Genomic DNA, 17,767 nt, shown 5'->3' on the forward strand with positions numbered 1-17,767 from the left:
AAAGGTTATCAAAGACTATTAGGCAACTTAATTTCTAGCAAAAAAATGAGAAATGCATTAAAGTTATATTGATGTCTATTCTCTGCCAAAACTAGTCATAATGAAGACAGCATTATCACCTGTTTACTAATAATGAGATCATGAAATGTGGCTAACAAACAGGCATTGAAAATAATTTTTCTATGGCCAGGTAGACCCATAAAACTTAATGAGCAGTAGAGTGAGGGAATGTCCTTAAAGCGGTCACTAAGATGGCAGGGACATGTGTGGAACCATGGCCTCATGGGTCAGCACAAGACAGTTTGCCCTTTCAGTCTTGGTAAGTTTTCCAAGAAACATGTCGGTTTTACTAATCTAGAAGTTACTCATAATGCAAGGTGATCTGTACTATAACCAAAGTAATTGGCCTGATTTGCATAAAGCCATCTGCCACTGCAGATGATCCCAAAGCAATAAGCAGAGAGAAGCAAAGCTCGGCAAGAGGGCGGAAGCTCTGAATAGGAAAAGTGAAATATTCTCTTTTCTTCTTATGGAATAAAATTAGACCTTACCATATTTGTGAATGATTCAGAGACTCAAAAGGATTCCCCACAAGGAAAGCTGAAGTGGTTTTTACTCATAAAAAAGAAAACACCAACTTGCCTTGGAGGCCTACAGTCTAATCACTGGGATCTGACAACAACATGACCATGAAAGGCAATATCTGCAGCTCCACAAATGAGAAAAATGAGGAAAAACAGCAAAGAAAAAGTCTGCAAGTGGATGAAGCCTAAGCTGGTCTCAGCAGCATTATGCACATCTGTACCTTGTATTCTTAGGCCAGATTGAATTATTTAGCTCCAATTAGATTTGTGCAAATGGACTCAATAAAGCATATTTATAACATGAAGGCTTCAAATGGATTGTAGACTTGATTGTGAGATATTTAATGTCAGCCCATCCCACTCCCATCCCCGCAAAAAAAAAAAAAAAAAAAAAAAAAAAAAAAAAAAAATTAGGATGAGCAAGGAAGGTACAGATTTGAAATAAACCTCACACTAAATAAACAACCAAATTTACCAACCACCCACTAGGATAAAACGTTTTCCCAGGAATGGCATGATGGGGAAAGATGAAATAAGACTAAAAAAAAAAAAAAATCAACTAAGAGGAGAGACATGAGCAAGACCAGATAGTGATAAAGTTCCCTCCCCACTCTGCCACTGCAAGAAGAATCTTTCAAGATTCACTGTGATGAAAATACCAGTCCCAGGTGATTTTTAAAAAGATGACTTCCCTACAGAAGCCTCAAGACTGTAATGCCTCTTTGAAACTGATCATTTATTTTAGTTCTTCTTATTCTAAATCACTGGGTACTACACTTCCTAAGGCTCCAACAGCACTCCTGAAAATATAAAATATAGAGTCAGTCCAATTTAGCTTTTAGCAAGAAATTTCGCTGTTATACATGCACTCGTAATGGTGGGAAAATCAATTATGAACATCTTAGCACAGAGCGGGAAGATGGGTTTTTAAGGTTGTTTTTGTATGCTGTGATAGGATAACTGGTTAACAAAATAATTAAATTATACATAAACCAGTTATCCCATGGGGAGAAGGGAAAAACAAAACAAAGCACTTTTTTCTTTGGGAAACCTCGGAGGATTACCAGGATTGGAAGAAAGCCAGCACTGGCAATAACTCCAAGTACTGAAACAAACAGCTCTCAAATGAGCAACATTTTCCTAAATAGGAACACCATTAATAACATTCAGGGAAAATGTTGCTGAAGGTTAATAACAACCTCCTAATCCCTAACTTTGCTTTCTTTTGATCTGTCCAGAGTCCTTTAACAAGCTTAACCCACCAGTACAGGATGCTACCAATAAAGCTGGACCCCAAGGTGAGCCCCACCACCCTCTTGACCTGAAAATGGCTCTATTTCAAGTCACTCTCAATAGCTCTTCTACTCTTGGCTCTCAGAGCCCTAGCGTCCTACAGCTGTCTTTGACCACCTTCCTTCACACTGTCTCAACTGTGGCTTCTGGTACTCTCTTACTGGGACACGATTTTATATTTCCCCTCAGTATGGAGACACACTGGGTGCCCCGCCTCCCCGCTACCACCCTCTGCCATCAACCCCATCTCTGCCCAGCTTTTATGGCCTGGGAAAGACCTGCCTCAGGTCAGGGAAGGGACTGGACAGTCTTAAAAGTAGCCTACAATTCACCACTATAAGTCTAAGAAATTAAAACCGTCTGAACTCATGGCAACACGCACACAACAATCGATCCAAGAGAAGCATTCCTCCAGTAACCTTCAATTGGAAAGCAAACTCTTTGACATGAACTAATCTTTTTAGCTCACTAGCCTCAGGCCACAAAATGAAGAGGCAACAAAAACAAAGACCAGCCAGGCTAAAACTTTAGAACATTAATGCACATTCCATGGAAAGGACCCTATAAAATCACTTTTCTTGAACAAGGAGATACAAAAGATAGCAATTTATTTTTTTGACATTCCTCCTCACAGTGATTTAAACTTCCTTGAACAAAAAGGGTTTTGCAGCTTAAACATAAACACTGCGAATCAAAGCATTCTCTGAGTCCCTAGAAGTCTAATCTGGTAAGACTTATTTCCAAGGTCTGTAGGATAGACAATTCATTATATTAAAGGGAAAAAACTTGTTGGCAGATACATAGACAACTCAAGTTGGAGTTTAAAGAGGGAAAGTAACAAAGTTACTGGGAAAACTAATAGATTCAATGTATACATGCATGTTGTTAGATATAATATGGCAAAACTTTTAGTAGTAATGTTCTGTTCTTTTGAAAGAATGATTAGTCTTTGTTGTGGCTTTTTCTTTCATGATTAACGTGAAGTGTCCTGTTCTAATGGGTCACCGACACACAGGATTTCATGCTGTATTTTTCAGAAGATTTAAGTACGATCAAAACTAAATGAGAAAAATGCATACGAAAAGTCTAAAATCATCTCTGGATGATGGTGTTCTGGATGCTTTTCATTTTCTTTTTGCTAATCTACATATTATACATTTCACAATGAACATTAAGAGAATAATTTTTAAAGGAGTTATATAAGCATGCCATCACATATGAAGACTTACTATATGTTGGGCTCCATAACACACACTACATGATTTAATTCCCCATAGGGCCTTATAACATGGGTACTATCAATATGTTACCTGGGATGAAGTCAAGGCTTAATGTGAATTTGCCGCTATAACTTCTCTAGTGAGTGGCAGGGCTGAGTGACAAGTGAAATTTGTTGCCTCCCTAACCAGGATACATTAGAGTTACCTTTAGGCCAAGGTTCGTGAGGGATAAGGGACCTATTTCAGCGGGGAAAGATGACTGAATCTGGGATCAGTCAAAATGGACTCTATGCCCAACTCTGCAAATAACTAGGCATGTAATTTTAAACCATTTGGCTTTCAAGTTTTCTCATCTACTTTAGAGTTGGATCAGGTAACCCTCCTAATTTTATTATCCTGTAAGATCTGAAAGACAGAATTTATGTCATCCTGTTAGGCTAGTTGGTCATATATCAAATGAATACAGTTGACTATATATCTATTCATTTGACACACTGATTACACTTATATATACTCACATTCATAAACATATACACATTTGTTATACTGATGACATCAAATGAAGTTACTCATTAAGGGATAAGCTAAAAAAAAGTAAGCCCCCTGCACTTCTCTCTACCACATGCCAACTCCCGACTCCTCTACTTTCTAAAGTTTTAATGACAAAGTGCAGATAGTAAAGGATGTCTACTCATGTAAGTGGTTAAGTGGTTCAGCTTTCTAAGACTGGTCCTCTGCACCAACACCTGAGTTGATTAATATTTTGGTCCTTATCTGAAGAGTTGTGTAGGGGGAGTGGGCTGAGAGAGAATAAGAATAAAAGTTGCGATGTACTAGGAGCCAAGCATGAGGATAAGCCCTTTACACACGTCATCTCATTTGGTCTTTTCAAATAACCTCCTGAGAAAGGCTAATTATCATGCTAGATGAAGAGGCTGAAGCACAGACTAGACACAGCTAAAGACGGAAATGCCACCTGTCTTGTCCAGATCTGGTAAGCTCAATCAGTATTTGAAGCATATTGGCTAAACTTCTGGTTCCTACAGTCCCATAAGCACAGTCCCGTCTTCAATACTGGAGTATCACCGCCTAGGTCTTCTAAAAGAAATCCTTTAAAATGATTATACTCTTAGTGCACGGCAGTACTGTATGGTTAACGAATGTAGCAACAATTCTGCTTCCAACTCTTGCTCCTACCATTTGTTCTATGAAGAAAGAGCAAATGAAACACCAAAATTGGATCACATTCTACACATACTCAAATGCTGCAACAGCTTCTCCTTGCTCTCAGAATAAAATCCAGAATTTATACCAAGATCTTATAGAATCTGACTTCAGCTCTTACAGTGTTTGCCTCATTCATCCTGCCCTACATAAGCCAACCTCCTTGCAACTCCCAAGAACACACAAGCTCATCCCTATCTCAGTGGGGTTTCCAGATTTAGGGAAAAGAAAAAGGGTACTCAATTAAATTTTAACCGTAAACAACAGTTTTTGTTTTAGTGTAAGTATGTCCCACACAGCGTTTGTCACATACTTACACTTGAAAAAATTCATTGTTTAGCTGAAATTCAAACTTAATTGGCTGTAATGTATTTTATCTGGTAACCCTATAGCTCAGGGCATCTGCATTTGTTCTTCTTTCTACTTGAAACCCTCTTCCTTCTAGAGTGTTCTATGCCTTACTTCCTTCCATACTATGCTCAAACTTCTCCTTAGAGAAGCCTTCCCTGACCCACTGACCTGGCTACTCTCATCCTCTCTAGTTTATTTTTCCTCAGAGTATTCATCCCTTGTGTCAGTCCTTTTAGGTACTGATTTTATTGTTTGCTGCCCCATCTGCAAGTAAGCTCCTTGAGGACAGAAACCTCATCTGTCTGGTTCGTCACTCTATCCCCAGCCCTGAAAACAGTACCTGGCACACAGGCAATGTTCAATTAGTATTTGTTAAGTACTGAATGAATAAATCAAAAAGCATGACTTGGGGGCACTGAAGAGACTCATGATAATGATACTCTTTTCCACTTATGTGGCGCTTCACTGTTTTCATTTCATTGGAACCTTTCAACAATACACTGAGGGAGGCAAAGCAGGCTTTATCTTGACCTCAATGAGGAGAAACCAGACTGAAAACTCAAGGGAAAGCTCAAAGCCACGTAGGGAAGTGGTGGGATCCAGACAGGGAATCAGGTCTTATGTGTATCCTATAACACTGTACTGCTGCCCCCTGCCAAGACAGGCAGGAGTATTATTAACACAAAGTACAGAACTGACTACCTGCAAGAGACAGAGTACAGGGCCAGAGTGATCCATGAGAGTTCTGCTCAGCATATCAGGGGTGGGGGGGTGGCGTGCAGAAATTAAAGGGATGCTGTAGTAAGTGTTCAATGTGCCACAAAACCAGTGGGGTTCTAACAAGAGGATGAGACACCCAATAATCCATCCCAAATTGCTGTAAGACAAGAAAAGCCAATTTTCCCTTACACATGAAAAGCAGCAAATTCCTCTGTAGCCAACCAGAGATAATGTATAGAGATACTTTCTAGATAGCAACTCTCACTAGGCACAGCTCCCACTGGATGCTGGCAAAACTGGTCCCAACTGGTCTGTATCCACATGAGGACATTTTGACAATTAAAGTCACTCAATTTTAAGAGGTAGTCACATTTTAGACACCAATGATATAGCTCCTTTTTTGTGTTTAATGTGCAATTATGCTAAGTGACAATGAGAATAACAAATGGGCAAGAAAGCTGTGCCTTCTAATACAATTGGTTCATTCCATTCTAACAGTCTAGTCTGATCCCTTGCATGCTCTCATAATATTAGAGAGCATTACAGTAGTCCCCTCCTATCCACAGCTTCACTTTCTGATATTTCAGCTACCCACAGTCAACCGCAGTCTGAAAATATTAAATAAAAAATTCCAGAAATAAACAATTCTGAAGTTTTAAATTGCTCACTGCTCTTAGTAGCATGATGAATGCTTGCGATTCCTGCTCCATCATGCCCAGGGCTGGAGTAGCTCCCTTGTCCAGGGGATCCATGCTATAGACACAACCCACTCACATTAGTCACTTAGTAGCCTTTACGTTACCAGATCAACTGTCTCAGTATCTCAGTGCCTGTGTTCAATAAACTTTATTTTGCTTAATAGCAGCCCCAAAGCCCAAGAGTAATGATGCTGCCCCAGTTCAGATAAGCCAAAGAGAAGCCATAACATTGTGAAGGAAAAAGCATAGTTTATACAGGGTTCGGTACTACCTTCAGTCTCAGGTACCACTGGGTCTTAAAATATATCCCCCATGGATAAGAGAGGACTACTGTATATTAAACGTGTTAATCAGTGCTCAAAACACCCCTGCTTCGTGTCTCAGCTCAAATGTCTTAGCCTATTTTAATGTTACAAAGTTTACGACATTTTTTAAAGACTGGAAGGCTTAGAGCTAGAAGTTCCCCACTCAAAACAAAAAACTATTGCTGATTTAAAAAAAATGCTTCAGATAGAATCATTCATTCAATAAATACATGTGCCAGACATCACTGTACGTGAGAACAAAACAGACAAAACTCTCTATGGAGATGACTTTCCTTGTACTTGTTGTTAACGTTAGGTGTTAATGGTCACTCCAGGGCGACTGCACTTCTCTTCCCACTGCCTGCTAAACATCTGTCAGATATCTGCACTTCTTACTCCCTCACTTTCTTCAAATATGGTAAAACATCATTTTCTCAACTTCTCAGTAGGGCCTATCCTGACAAACTCTATCCAAAACTGACACCATCACTTATCATAAGTACTTATTGCTCTCTCTTTAGTATTTCTCCCCAGGCATGTACTACAGTCTAGGAGATGATACATCTTACTTTTTTGATGTTGCTAGCTATCTCTCCTTACATAACACAACCATAATGAGGAGGGTTTATTCACTGTTCAATCTCCAGCAGCCAGAAAAAAATCAATAGCAATTAATGCTCTTGGCACTCAGGTTGTGACCCCTAGGCATTATTTCTAAGAGAAACTGGGGTGGTATGCAGGCTGGGGAAGCAAGGTGGTTCTTAGAGATGCTGGTTCCAGGCCTAGGGTAGGAACTGTATGATATGAATCTGGAAGATCTTGGCATACCATAGAACAACAAAACTATTACAAACTACCATGGTCATGTCAAAAGGTCTGAGAAAGCAGTATGAATAGGTCCTCACTGGCCAAAGCAGGACAACTTGACAATCAGTAAGAAAATAACTGCAACGGACTGTTCATATGTTTTAATCCATTACTTCATAATGATAATAAAAAACAAAAAGCAAGAAAGCAGAAAGAAAAAAAGCCGGAAGATGCTAAGAAATGAACTGGGAAATAAATGGTTTCTTCTATGAACTTCCTCTTAGGGTGATCACATACCTGATGAAGAGTCACATCTCTGCACAGAAGTATTCCTGATATATTAAGAAGGTATTATTAATGAATTAACGAACCTGGGCACTGATCAATGATGTTAACATCAAAAAAAAAAAAAAAAAAAAAAGAGAGAGAGAGAGAGAAAGAGAAATCAGGCATTATGTGCCTCCTAATTCAAGTATATAATACCATTATCCATGAAATAACTTGCACAAACAATATTAGACATTATTCTGATCAAACCTCAGATCTAGCTATCACTTTACTGGAAATAGAAGGGGGCAAAGAGCCAGGTTATGCAACAACATGGGCTGTAACCAAAATTCAGAGTAAGACAAACTCTAAGGCAATGAAGCAGTTTCTCTAACAAAAAATTAGAAGGAAGAAAAATAAGAGACAGAAGAGAACCTAAAATGAAGAGAGATTTAGAAGACATCAACAATTGCAATTTAGGGTCCTTACTGGAAACCCAGTTCAAATAAATACACTTTAATTTATACAATGGCTTGAAAATATGAATACTAATCTGATGTGAAGGAATTACGTTAATTTTCAGGTGTGAAATAGTATTAGCAGTTATAATGAGAATAGTTGTACAATATGTTTTCAAAGAGTCTCTTTTAGAGATACAAATTGAAACAGGTATGATGCTTGAGATTTGTCCTAAAATAATGACGCAGAGGAGGTTATAAATGAGATTGGCTATGAATTAACAATTGTTGAATATGGATCATGGGCACACAAGAGTTTGTTATACTCTTTTGTAGTACATGCTTGAAATTTTGCACATTAAAAAAAATTTTTAAGTATTTTAAAATACTTTTAAAAGTAATTTTTAAAGTATTTTTAGGGTCATATAAGAGAAATTACATGAGACAATATTTAAATGTGTATAAAAAACAAATTGGAGATGACAGCATTGAAGCCCCATCCTGCCACATGTATTCCAAGAAGCAGTCAAAGAAGTGTCGGTTTGGGTTTTGGCAAGTCTTGTCCTTTGCCCTTCTGATTTTTGTAAAGTGGAGGCCAGAACAAGAAGTCTAAATATAACCGTTGTGGTATATAACATTCATAAACAGGAAGTGATGCTAAGAACTTTAGTGGGTAAGGGGCTAAAGGGAGAAACAGAGATCAGTCAGGCTAACAAATACTGTTCTGGAAACTCAGGACTTTTTTTTTTTTTTTTTTTAATTCTTTTACTAAGGCCGTCTTAGAACTCGGGTAGTAAGAGCAACAAATATATATAGATGAAAAAAATACCAATAAAGGCTGAACAGAGAAGGTGAAAAGAATATGATCGTAAATCTCTGCCACCTCCTTTACTGCCCAGAAATATTGTCTTGAGGAAAGAGAATTTCCCACTTCGAAGGGCTGAACATTTAAAGGGTGTGTGTTGGTATTCTTGGGCAACAATCCGGTGATATTTTTAAAAGTACTCCCTGGCCCACCCCAAAATGTTAGTTGTTTTTTCATTCAGGTTTTCTCCTGCAACCTAAACAGTCCATTCTTTATCACTGCCCACTTTGACAAATTAGTCTGTGCAACACCATTTCCAAGTTATCTTTAGCAGCCAACACAGCTCATAAATCCAAATCATTGTACTGGTTATTAGGATTTCATTTCATGCTCGCATTCACAGACATTTAAGCTTTCAACCTTTCCTGTTGGGCATTAATCTTAGCATTAATCAAGGGATTAAGTACGCTGAATTTAAACTCAAGGTTAATTACATGCTCAGCCAATATTAGTTTTACATACTGCCAAGGGAGAACAGAAAGAAGCAAAGACCTTTACGTCTGTTGTTTATGAAGTATAACTAGATTGACAAGTAAGGCATGAAACTGCTTCTTTTGCTCCTTTGTGAAAGAGTCATAGACACACTCTCATGCATCCAGTCCAAATTGGCATTTGAAGCAACAGCTTGCACACATCCTAAGATCTAGCAATCAATCACTGGGCAATTTGATTATTTCAGAGCAACTCTACTTGCAATGGCAACAGAAGTGCATACAAGAAAAGCACAAACAAATTAGGAACTCTGGAAAGGTATGACACTTCTTAGGTTCTGTAACAACTGTTTAAAAAGAAAAAAATGTGTCAGTGTCAAATATATCAGTATCATCTATCAACATAATATCAACAGAGATGAAGAAATTCATTCTAAATTTTGTAAAAGCTGGTAGCAGTAAAAGGCTCTGCAGATGGTTAAGTTAATACACCTGAAACAATGACATTCAGAGTAATTACTTTTAGGGCCTTGTCTCTATAATGGGAGTAGTTACATGGCTCACAAAAACAGATACAGAAAATGAACTGCCTCATGTTCTGGAAATACAAGGCTGCCTAATGAATCATTTGCTTATTCCTACAACTTAGAAGGGCTGACACCTGGTTTTCATGAGTTATGGTAGCAGGAGAGTTTTTTTTTTTTTGGAGGTGTAGGGTATCGAAATTATGAGTATTAGAAAACTAGAAAACTAGCAGTGAAGATCTATTCATTGAAGTTAGCTAAATTAGAGCCATTTTTCCATCATAAGTGGAAGTCAATGGCTACAAGTCAGCTACCCAAGTTCAGTTTTCCTTCATCACAAAGGAGACAGCAGGAATGAAAAGTGCAGGGCTTTGGGGCTAAGTGACTTAACCTCTCTGAGCTATCTATGACTTGGCTCTCCATTACTCTTCAGACTTGGAGAGAGGTTTAAATAAGATCGTGTATAGCTGACCCACAGTATCTGTTGGGGACTGGTTTCAAGACCCCTGTGGATATTAAAATCCTCAGATGCTGAAGTCACTTAAATAAAATGGGGTTGTTCTGTATTTGAGGTGTCTGGTACAAGGGAGAATCAATAGTATTTCATTCTTCTCTTGTCTGCCCCCAAAGTCCCACCTCTGAAGAAGGGCAACCACTCGGCTTTTATCTCTACCATCTCTAGTACAGTGCCAGAGATATTATAACAAGCAGCTGTGGGAGTATTTTAAGGAAAAATATTGATGGCTTTGCTTCCTGGGATTTAACCAAAAAATATCCCTAGACTACAAGTTGGTGAGGGTGAAAGTACTAACAGAAGTTTCTAATCTCATAACTCAGTGGAAGCTGGTGCACTGAGACAACCATAAGAAAGAACAATGAAGGAAGAGTACCGTCTCTTCAGATGGGTCTGAATCTAAACGCTCCAATTCAACGAGTGACTGACTATACAAGAGGCATTTTATTTCATGTCTTTTTGGCATCTGTCAAAGCTCTGATGTTAAACATAGTTCAAAACAAGAATTGGCTCTTTCAATCAAGATTAGGAATAGAAGAAAAGTCACTGGTGCATGTGTTAATCACGTTAACAACTCAAATGAAGATGTCTCTCTCAATCATCTCCCCAGTTGCAAGAGAAACCTAGTTGATGATACAGGAAATAAAAACGCAGGTTTCAGAGTTTACTTAAATAACAGAATAAGGAAAGTTTCAAGACAGCAAGAGAGAATAAAACCACACAAGTGAACCAACAGCTCCTACAAAGCCACAGATAATGTCCAATATTTAAAAAATACTAAGAAGGAATTAACTGGTGTTACAAAACATCTCTACTAATCTCACATTAACAATGATAGGGTGCACTGACTCCATACGTGCAGCTAATTCCAGTGCAAACACAAGTATCATGCCCAGAAATGACAAATCAAGGGAAAATACTCTCACCACAAATAAATATGTATGTGAAGTAATGCACATGTTAATTAGCTTGCTTTAGCCATTCCACAATGCAGACCCATACCAAAACATCAAGTTGTATACCACGAATACATACAAATGTTGTCAATTTAAAAACAGGCATTAAGGGAAACAGCTGAATTTCTATATTACCAGAAGTCAAAGGATCTAAAATTGTATTACATTGGTAAATGAAACCGAAATTGATTGTAATTCGAAAACGGAACAATGTTCCCACATATCATGTCCAAGGCTAAGTGACACCCTACAACTATTCTCAAAAGATCACAGCATGGAAAACCATACAAATGTCAGTTATGCTATTGAGTGTCTTTTATCTGCCAGGTTGTACTCTAAGTACATTCCTGTTATTTTATAAAGGAAGAATCCTAGGCACAAAAGGTTAAGTGACCTCATAGAGCTTAGAAAGCAGCAGAAACAGAAGCTGAAGTCAGGTGTAAGACTCTAAGGTAGTATTCCTATTGAAGGGACCATATTGGTGAAATTCTCCTTTAACTCTCACAGGGTACTTATTACAATGCTATGATAACATAGAAAAGCACAGAGGTTCAGGGTTACACTCAGATTAAAACTTTTAAGAAGAGTTCCCTAGTTATCTCCACCCCTTCTCCTGGTTTGGTTACCTGCATCCTTTCTTCCTGTTGCTTTTACAATGATTAACACATAACATGGTGTCAAGAAAATGTGTTTTCATTAACTGTTGACAAAGAATTCAATAACTGCTCACTGAATAGAATTCAGCCAAGTAACAAAAATCTTACGATCATCTGCGTAAGAAGAGAGTGGAATGGGCTAATAAAGCATATTTCACACCTCAGGAAGAGAAAACATAGTTGCTGGTTCCAAAATGAAATACTCAGCCTCAGATAGCAAGTGTATGTGATCCATCATATCTCTTCATCCCGTATTCCTCCCTACTTCCCTTCCCCAGAACCTCACTTTTCTCTCAGCTTAGCCATATACTTCATTGGGGGCAGGGGTGAGGTGTCACAAAGGGAGGGAAAGAAGTCACAAATAACTGCAGTCTCTTCCATTTGGATCACTCTCCATGCCTTCCCAGGAGATGGAAGTATGGGCATGAAAATCCTCTGCCTCAGCAGCACACCCCAACATGCAAAGGCTTCGGAAGGCATGAAATCAGCCCAGCTTGTCAATCATGGAGCCCGGTCAGACTCTAGCTAAATTCTATCAAGTAGAAAGGGGAATACAACTTTTGAAAATTAAACTAAATGAGGAACCTTTTCCTCAGGGCAGGAGAGGTACTTCTAATTGACTTTTCAACTAGAGTGAAGGTCAGCGCGTGGCCCCAGGCTTTACTCCTCTGGAGAAGGAAATGAGAAGGCAGACCCCAGGCCACCCAAGCCCGAAGCCAGAAACTCAAATAAATGCTACCAAGTCAATTTGCCAGCAGCCTGCTAATGAGGAGCCTCATACACCCAACTCTCAGAGCTGTTCATTTCCAAGAGGTATTTTAACTAGAATTAGCTCTGGGGTTTTCATGATGGCAATGGAACAACCTTGTTCCCCTTCCCCCAAAAAATCATGGAGCCTGGTTGGACCCCCAAGTCACACACTTTTTGTGTGACTTCAATGTACCCAGGCAAAAGAAGTAATAGTCAGAGAGGGGCAAACCCCACAGAATCAGGGCCACATGTCCTATTAGCAATACTGTTTGGCCTCTATCCCCATCACCCTATGGCAAAGAAAAGAGAGGCATCTGAATCCCACAAGGAAAACCATGGCAAGAATGTTTTATTTAGCCTCAAAAATGAAGGTATTCTCCTTCCTGCATGGCATCACCAGCTGTTATTATTGGTCAAATAACAACAGCAACAGCAAACAAAAACGGGGGATAGAATTTAAAAAAGGGCAGCAGAGGGTGTGTGGAGGCATGACCTCAGAATTGGCTAGAACCTGTTTCACAAGATCCCAAAGACCCCTTCCTCCCCCAGTCCATAAAGGGGAAGCCAGCCGGTTTTGATTCCCTAGACTCTAGGTGAAACGGATATCCTTAAAGCCTGTACGAGATTCAAGTGACCCATAAAGTTCTCTGCAACCGTTAAAAAAAAAAAAAAATACAAAAGCTGCTATTTAAATTCAAGGGTACAAATGAAAATGAGGCTCAGATTTAGGGGAAAAAAGGTAAAAGTAACTAACTTTTAGTTACTTCCCTCCCAAACCTGTCTTACGCATCTCTTCCCTCTGGCTGTTTCTGATTTGTTTCTGTTATAATAAACCAGTAAATGCTTCCTGGGCTGTAAAAGGAGGAGGAGGACATAGACTCTGCTGTTCAGATACACACACGAATCCCTTCTATGAGCAGTGACTCAAACGCTGAATCTGAATAGGGTGGCCCTGGTGACTGAGATGGCAACCTCTCTAAAGATCTGGAGCCCACTCTTGGCCCTGCTTTGATCCTATGCAGGCTGCTTGTACACAGGAAAAACATCTACTGGAGGCAATTCATAAAACATCACTACCCACGTCCAAGAGTACAGATGTGATGTCCTCATGAGAGAAAAAGAAGTGTTTTAAAAGATAAGAGCTCTCACATGTTCATCTAAATCTCAGGGTACCAAATTGAGCATACATGTGCTCATGACAACTGGAATGACTGCTATAGACACGCATATGTATGGGCCCAGAATGCCCCCAATGTACTCAAGCGTCACTGGGAGAATTCCAAAAATAGCTACACAGAGAGCAGGAGCTTCAGCTACATTGAATTCCACCGCAGCATGGATGAGTATGTTGATGGCATAGAGGACCTGAAGATAAAGTCTATCAGCAGGTAGGTCTACCCACATTCCCAGGTTTTGGGAGAGTATTCCATACTTCCCAAGTGGTAGCCGCTGCCTATGTCCACTGTCCCGCCACTCCCACTGTGCAACTGACACCATAACTTTCCCTATGTTGTTTCTCTGCCTTGAATACACTTTTGTCTTTCATTTACCTACCTTACTTCTCACATATACTTTCAAGATTCAGCTCATATGGCATCTATTCTTGACAAACCCAGGAGATTTCCCAATATTGACTCCTTTCTACCTACCCAAGCTGAATGATCCTCCTTTCTCTAAATAACTGTATTATTCAAAAAACAAAACCAGAATATAACAAGTGTTGGTGAGAATATGAAGATATTAAAATCCTTGCGCATTGCTGGTATAAAATGGGGCAGCTGCTGTACAAAACAGTATGGCGGTTCCCCCAAAATCAAAAATACAATTACCATATGATCCAGCAATTTCACTTCTGGGTATATTTCCAAAATAACTGAAAGCAGGGTCTTAACGGGGAGTTAGATTTCAATGAGTCTAGAAGTTCACTTTTGCAAGATAAAAGGAATTCTAGAGATGGACAGTGGTGATGGTTGCAACAATAATGTGAATATACTTAATGCCACTGAACTGTACATTTGAAAATGGTTAAGATGGCAAATGTCATGTTATGTCTATTTTACCACAATTAAAAAAAAAAAAAAAACTAGGAAAAAAGGAAATAGCTAACTAACTCCACTTATTCTTCCCACAAGGGGGAAAAAAAAATCATCCTTCCTGGGGAGTAGGGAAAGTAATGAAGGGCAGAACCATAGGTCCTCATATAAAAATATCACACGTTTTTAAGCTTTTCAAATTTCAGACTCAGCTACAGAACAGTTCAACAACTCACATCTACCCCCAGGAGCCACAGAAAGCTACTCACCTCACTGAGGTAAATAAAAAAAGAGCAGGTGGACCCATCCACTCCATAGTCTGCGTAGCAGGGATCTGAACGCCACATGTCTTTCATCCACTGAAACAAGAAGAACATCTCTGAGCAGCCCATTCACAGGCCCTCGACATCTGCTGACAGGGAAGGAGAGGATAGGAATGGTGAAGACAGAGTGGATGGCTCAAGCTGTGGCCTAAAGAACTGAGTGACAGAGTCACTGAGCTAAGGTCAAGATAGCCAGGTGCGCAGCTCACCTCCTTGGATGATTAATAGGAAGACACTGGCTTACATTAGGCCTCAGCAGAAGTGCTTAGAGTGGAGAGTAAGGTTGTGGTACAGCAGGCAATAAAGCCCAGGAGAGGCGGTGGCTCGGGGATATTTATCAAGATCAAGTGCCTAATGGGACTCTGATATCTACACCCCTCCAGGAACTCCAGTTCCAACAGCCCACAGCATGGTACCTGAAACACAGTGTGTGCAGGAGGGCACAAGTGAGTGTTGACAGACGGCCCACATGGATACCACCCAAATGTTTCTGGGGCTGGTCCCACTGTCATAACTACATCTCTGAATGGACACTTTTCTCTGAAAACTACTGAGCAGGGAGTGGTCTCCCCAGGGACAGGCCATACAAATAGGATTTCTGAAAAAAAAAAAAAAAGCAGCCAAGTAAAAGAGCAGCCAAGTGTCTCTGGGTACTCAATCACAAATACAAATGTGACACTTAAACCACAATCTGAAGGCTTCAGAGCAGGAGCCTGGGGACTGAGAGGGTGGGGAGTTGGACACTAAATAACGGCAGTTTCTTGTCATTGGTCCTCAAAGGATCACCTGCTGGAGGCTGGGAAACAGAGAGGGGAAGTCAGCTTCAAAGACTGAGCAGGTGCCTGAAATGGTCCAGGCTCTCTCATGCTGACCAGTGAGCGCCACTGTTGACCAACCCCACATGGTTGACACAGGCAGAGCAGGGTTGTCATAGCCACAGCCAAAGCTGGCAGAATGGAGGCACCCCATAAATGATCCATGTCAAGGGCTCAGTCACCCATTTGTATCACTGAGGAGGAAAAGGAAGGGAAAGGAAAAAGAAGAGGTGCAGGCGGGAGATGATGAAAATGACCCTGCTCGCCTCCGCCTTACCTTGATCTTTCCCTCACAGTGGGGGTAGCCGTCCATAGGAGGCAATACACATTTTTCTTGAGCTCCGTTAATGATATCTGTGAAGAACGAAAAACAACAAAGGATACAATGAGATCTATAAAACACAAGCCTAACATTCTTGTAAGCCAAGAGGTAGGGAGAGAAACCAAAAAAGAAAGGTCTCTGTTGGCAGCCCTGCTCTGATACATGGAGCCCCTCCAGCTCCAACATAGCTGACTGGTTCACAGTGATGACTGACCTGAGGACAGCCCACCTACAGGCTGGTCAGAGACCTATGACAACATGTGTGGCCCGGCTTAAAAAAGTGAGCCAGGCCAACCAGAGTGCTTGCTTAGAAATCTGCAATTGGGCAACTAAGAAACCAAACAAGCAGGGAGCAAAAAATAGAGCCATGTGTTTAGGAGGGTCCTCCAGCACTGGTAGGGACATTCTAGGCTATGTGGGCAAGCTGGGGCCATGAGCAGACCTCGTGAAGACAACTGCATGAGCTGAGAAAGCCAGCAGGCCAGAGAGATGTGAATAGAGCTGGTGCACAGAGAGTCATACGATGTATCTGCACCATCCTAAGGAACTCCCACCCTGTATCCATGGGATACAGATTCTTACAGACCTAGTCCTTAGATTTTCATGAAGGTCTCCTTATTGTTTCAAATATTTCCTCACAATAAACTCCTTTTATATTAGCTAGCTTGAATGGGTTCCTATTCCTTGTAACTGTAGGGTCAAAATGAAAACAAATGCCTTTGAGAAGCTAAGGGTCATTTCCTTCTGATAGAAACATTCAATATACTCCTCCTAGCTATTTAAAACCATATATTATTGTGAACTAGCATCATCCTACAGTGCTATAGAACACCAGAGCTTATTCCTCTTGTCTAGCTATAAAGAAATGAGAAATGTTTGAGATTATGAAAATGCTAATTATCCTGATCTGGTCACTATATATTTTATGTATCACAATATCACATCACTAAGTGCCCTATAAATGTGTATAATTATGCCGATTAAAAAAATTAAATGAAGCTTACAGTCTAATGGTGGAGAACATACAAATAAATGAACAATGAACAATGGAACAACAGTATAACAGGCATTATGGCAGGGCTGGGCAAGGAAAGACACCCAGCCTATTCTCCAAAGCTCCAAGAAGACCTTCTGCATCCAGCGACATCTTAGCCAAGATGTGAAGACAAAGTAGGAGTGAGCCAGCCAAAGGGATGATCTAACGATGCCGTTCAAGGAACTGAGGTGGTCTCCAACAGAAAGAAATGTGAGGTACTCAGGCCAGACAGGAGATGCAACAGGAAAGGCTTCAAATACCACCATAAGTACCCTGATCTTTACCCTAAGAACATGGTGGAATAATGTTAGAGAGGGGAAGATTATGATCACACTGTTACGTAGGAATGACCATTTTAGTCGGAAAACAGCACAACCCTAAACCTACACGCTTCTCTTTTCAGACCTACTATATTTTCCAGAAATGTCTGGAAAATATCATTACTTACTGCTGATAGTTTTCTAAAGAAAGCAATAATCAAAAATTAGATTCCAAACTGCAATATTATTTCACAGGGGTATTGAAATAACTCAGTGGCTGCTGGGACTGAGACGGAAGTTGGTGCTAAGAAGGATTTTACCTGCCCCTTGAAAACCAGTTATTTTGATAGTCTGT

General features: G+C 40.0%; 1 protein-coding gene and 1 pseudogene across 10 annotated transcripts in view; one reads left to right on the forward strand and one right to left on the reverse strand.

Annotated features, from left to right (window-relative positions):
* The window catches only part of MGAT5 (alpha-1,6-mannosylglycoprotein 6-beta-N-acetylglucosaminyltransferase), a 333,504-nt gene that overhangs the window by 122,346 nt on the left and 193,391 nt on the right, over nt 1-17,767 (reverse strand). For all 10 annotated transcript variants that reach the window (XM_030916139.1, XM_030916138.1, XM_030916140.1 and 7 more), the window contains 2 exons: nt 16,072-16,148; nt 14,926-15,015 (listed from right to left, as the gene is read on the reverse strand). In XM_030916139.1, coding sequence (XP_030771999.1) covers nt 14,926-15,015; nt 16,072-16,148 — 167 coding nt within the window. The remainder of the gene's footprint in view (nt 1-14,925; nt 15,016-16,071; nt 16,149-17,767) is intronic.
* LOC104654397 lies at nt 13,588-14,015 on the forward strand (annotated as a pseudogene).

Source organism: Rhinopithecus roxellana, chromosome 14 (assembly GCF_007565055.1).
Source record: "Rhinopithecus roxellana isolate Shanxi Qingling chromosome 14, ASM756505v1, whole genome shotgun sequence".
NCBI classification, from domain to species: domain Eukaryota; kingdom Metazoa; phylum Chordata; class Mammalia; order Primates; family Cercopithecidae; genus Rhinopithecus; species Rhinopithecus roxellana.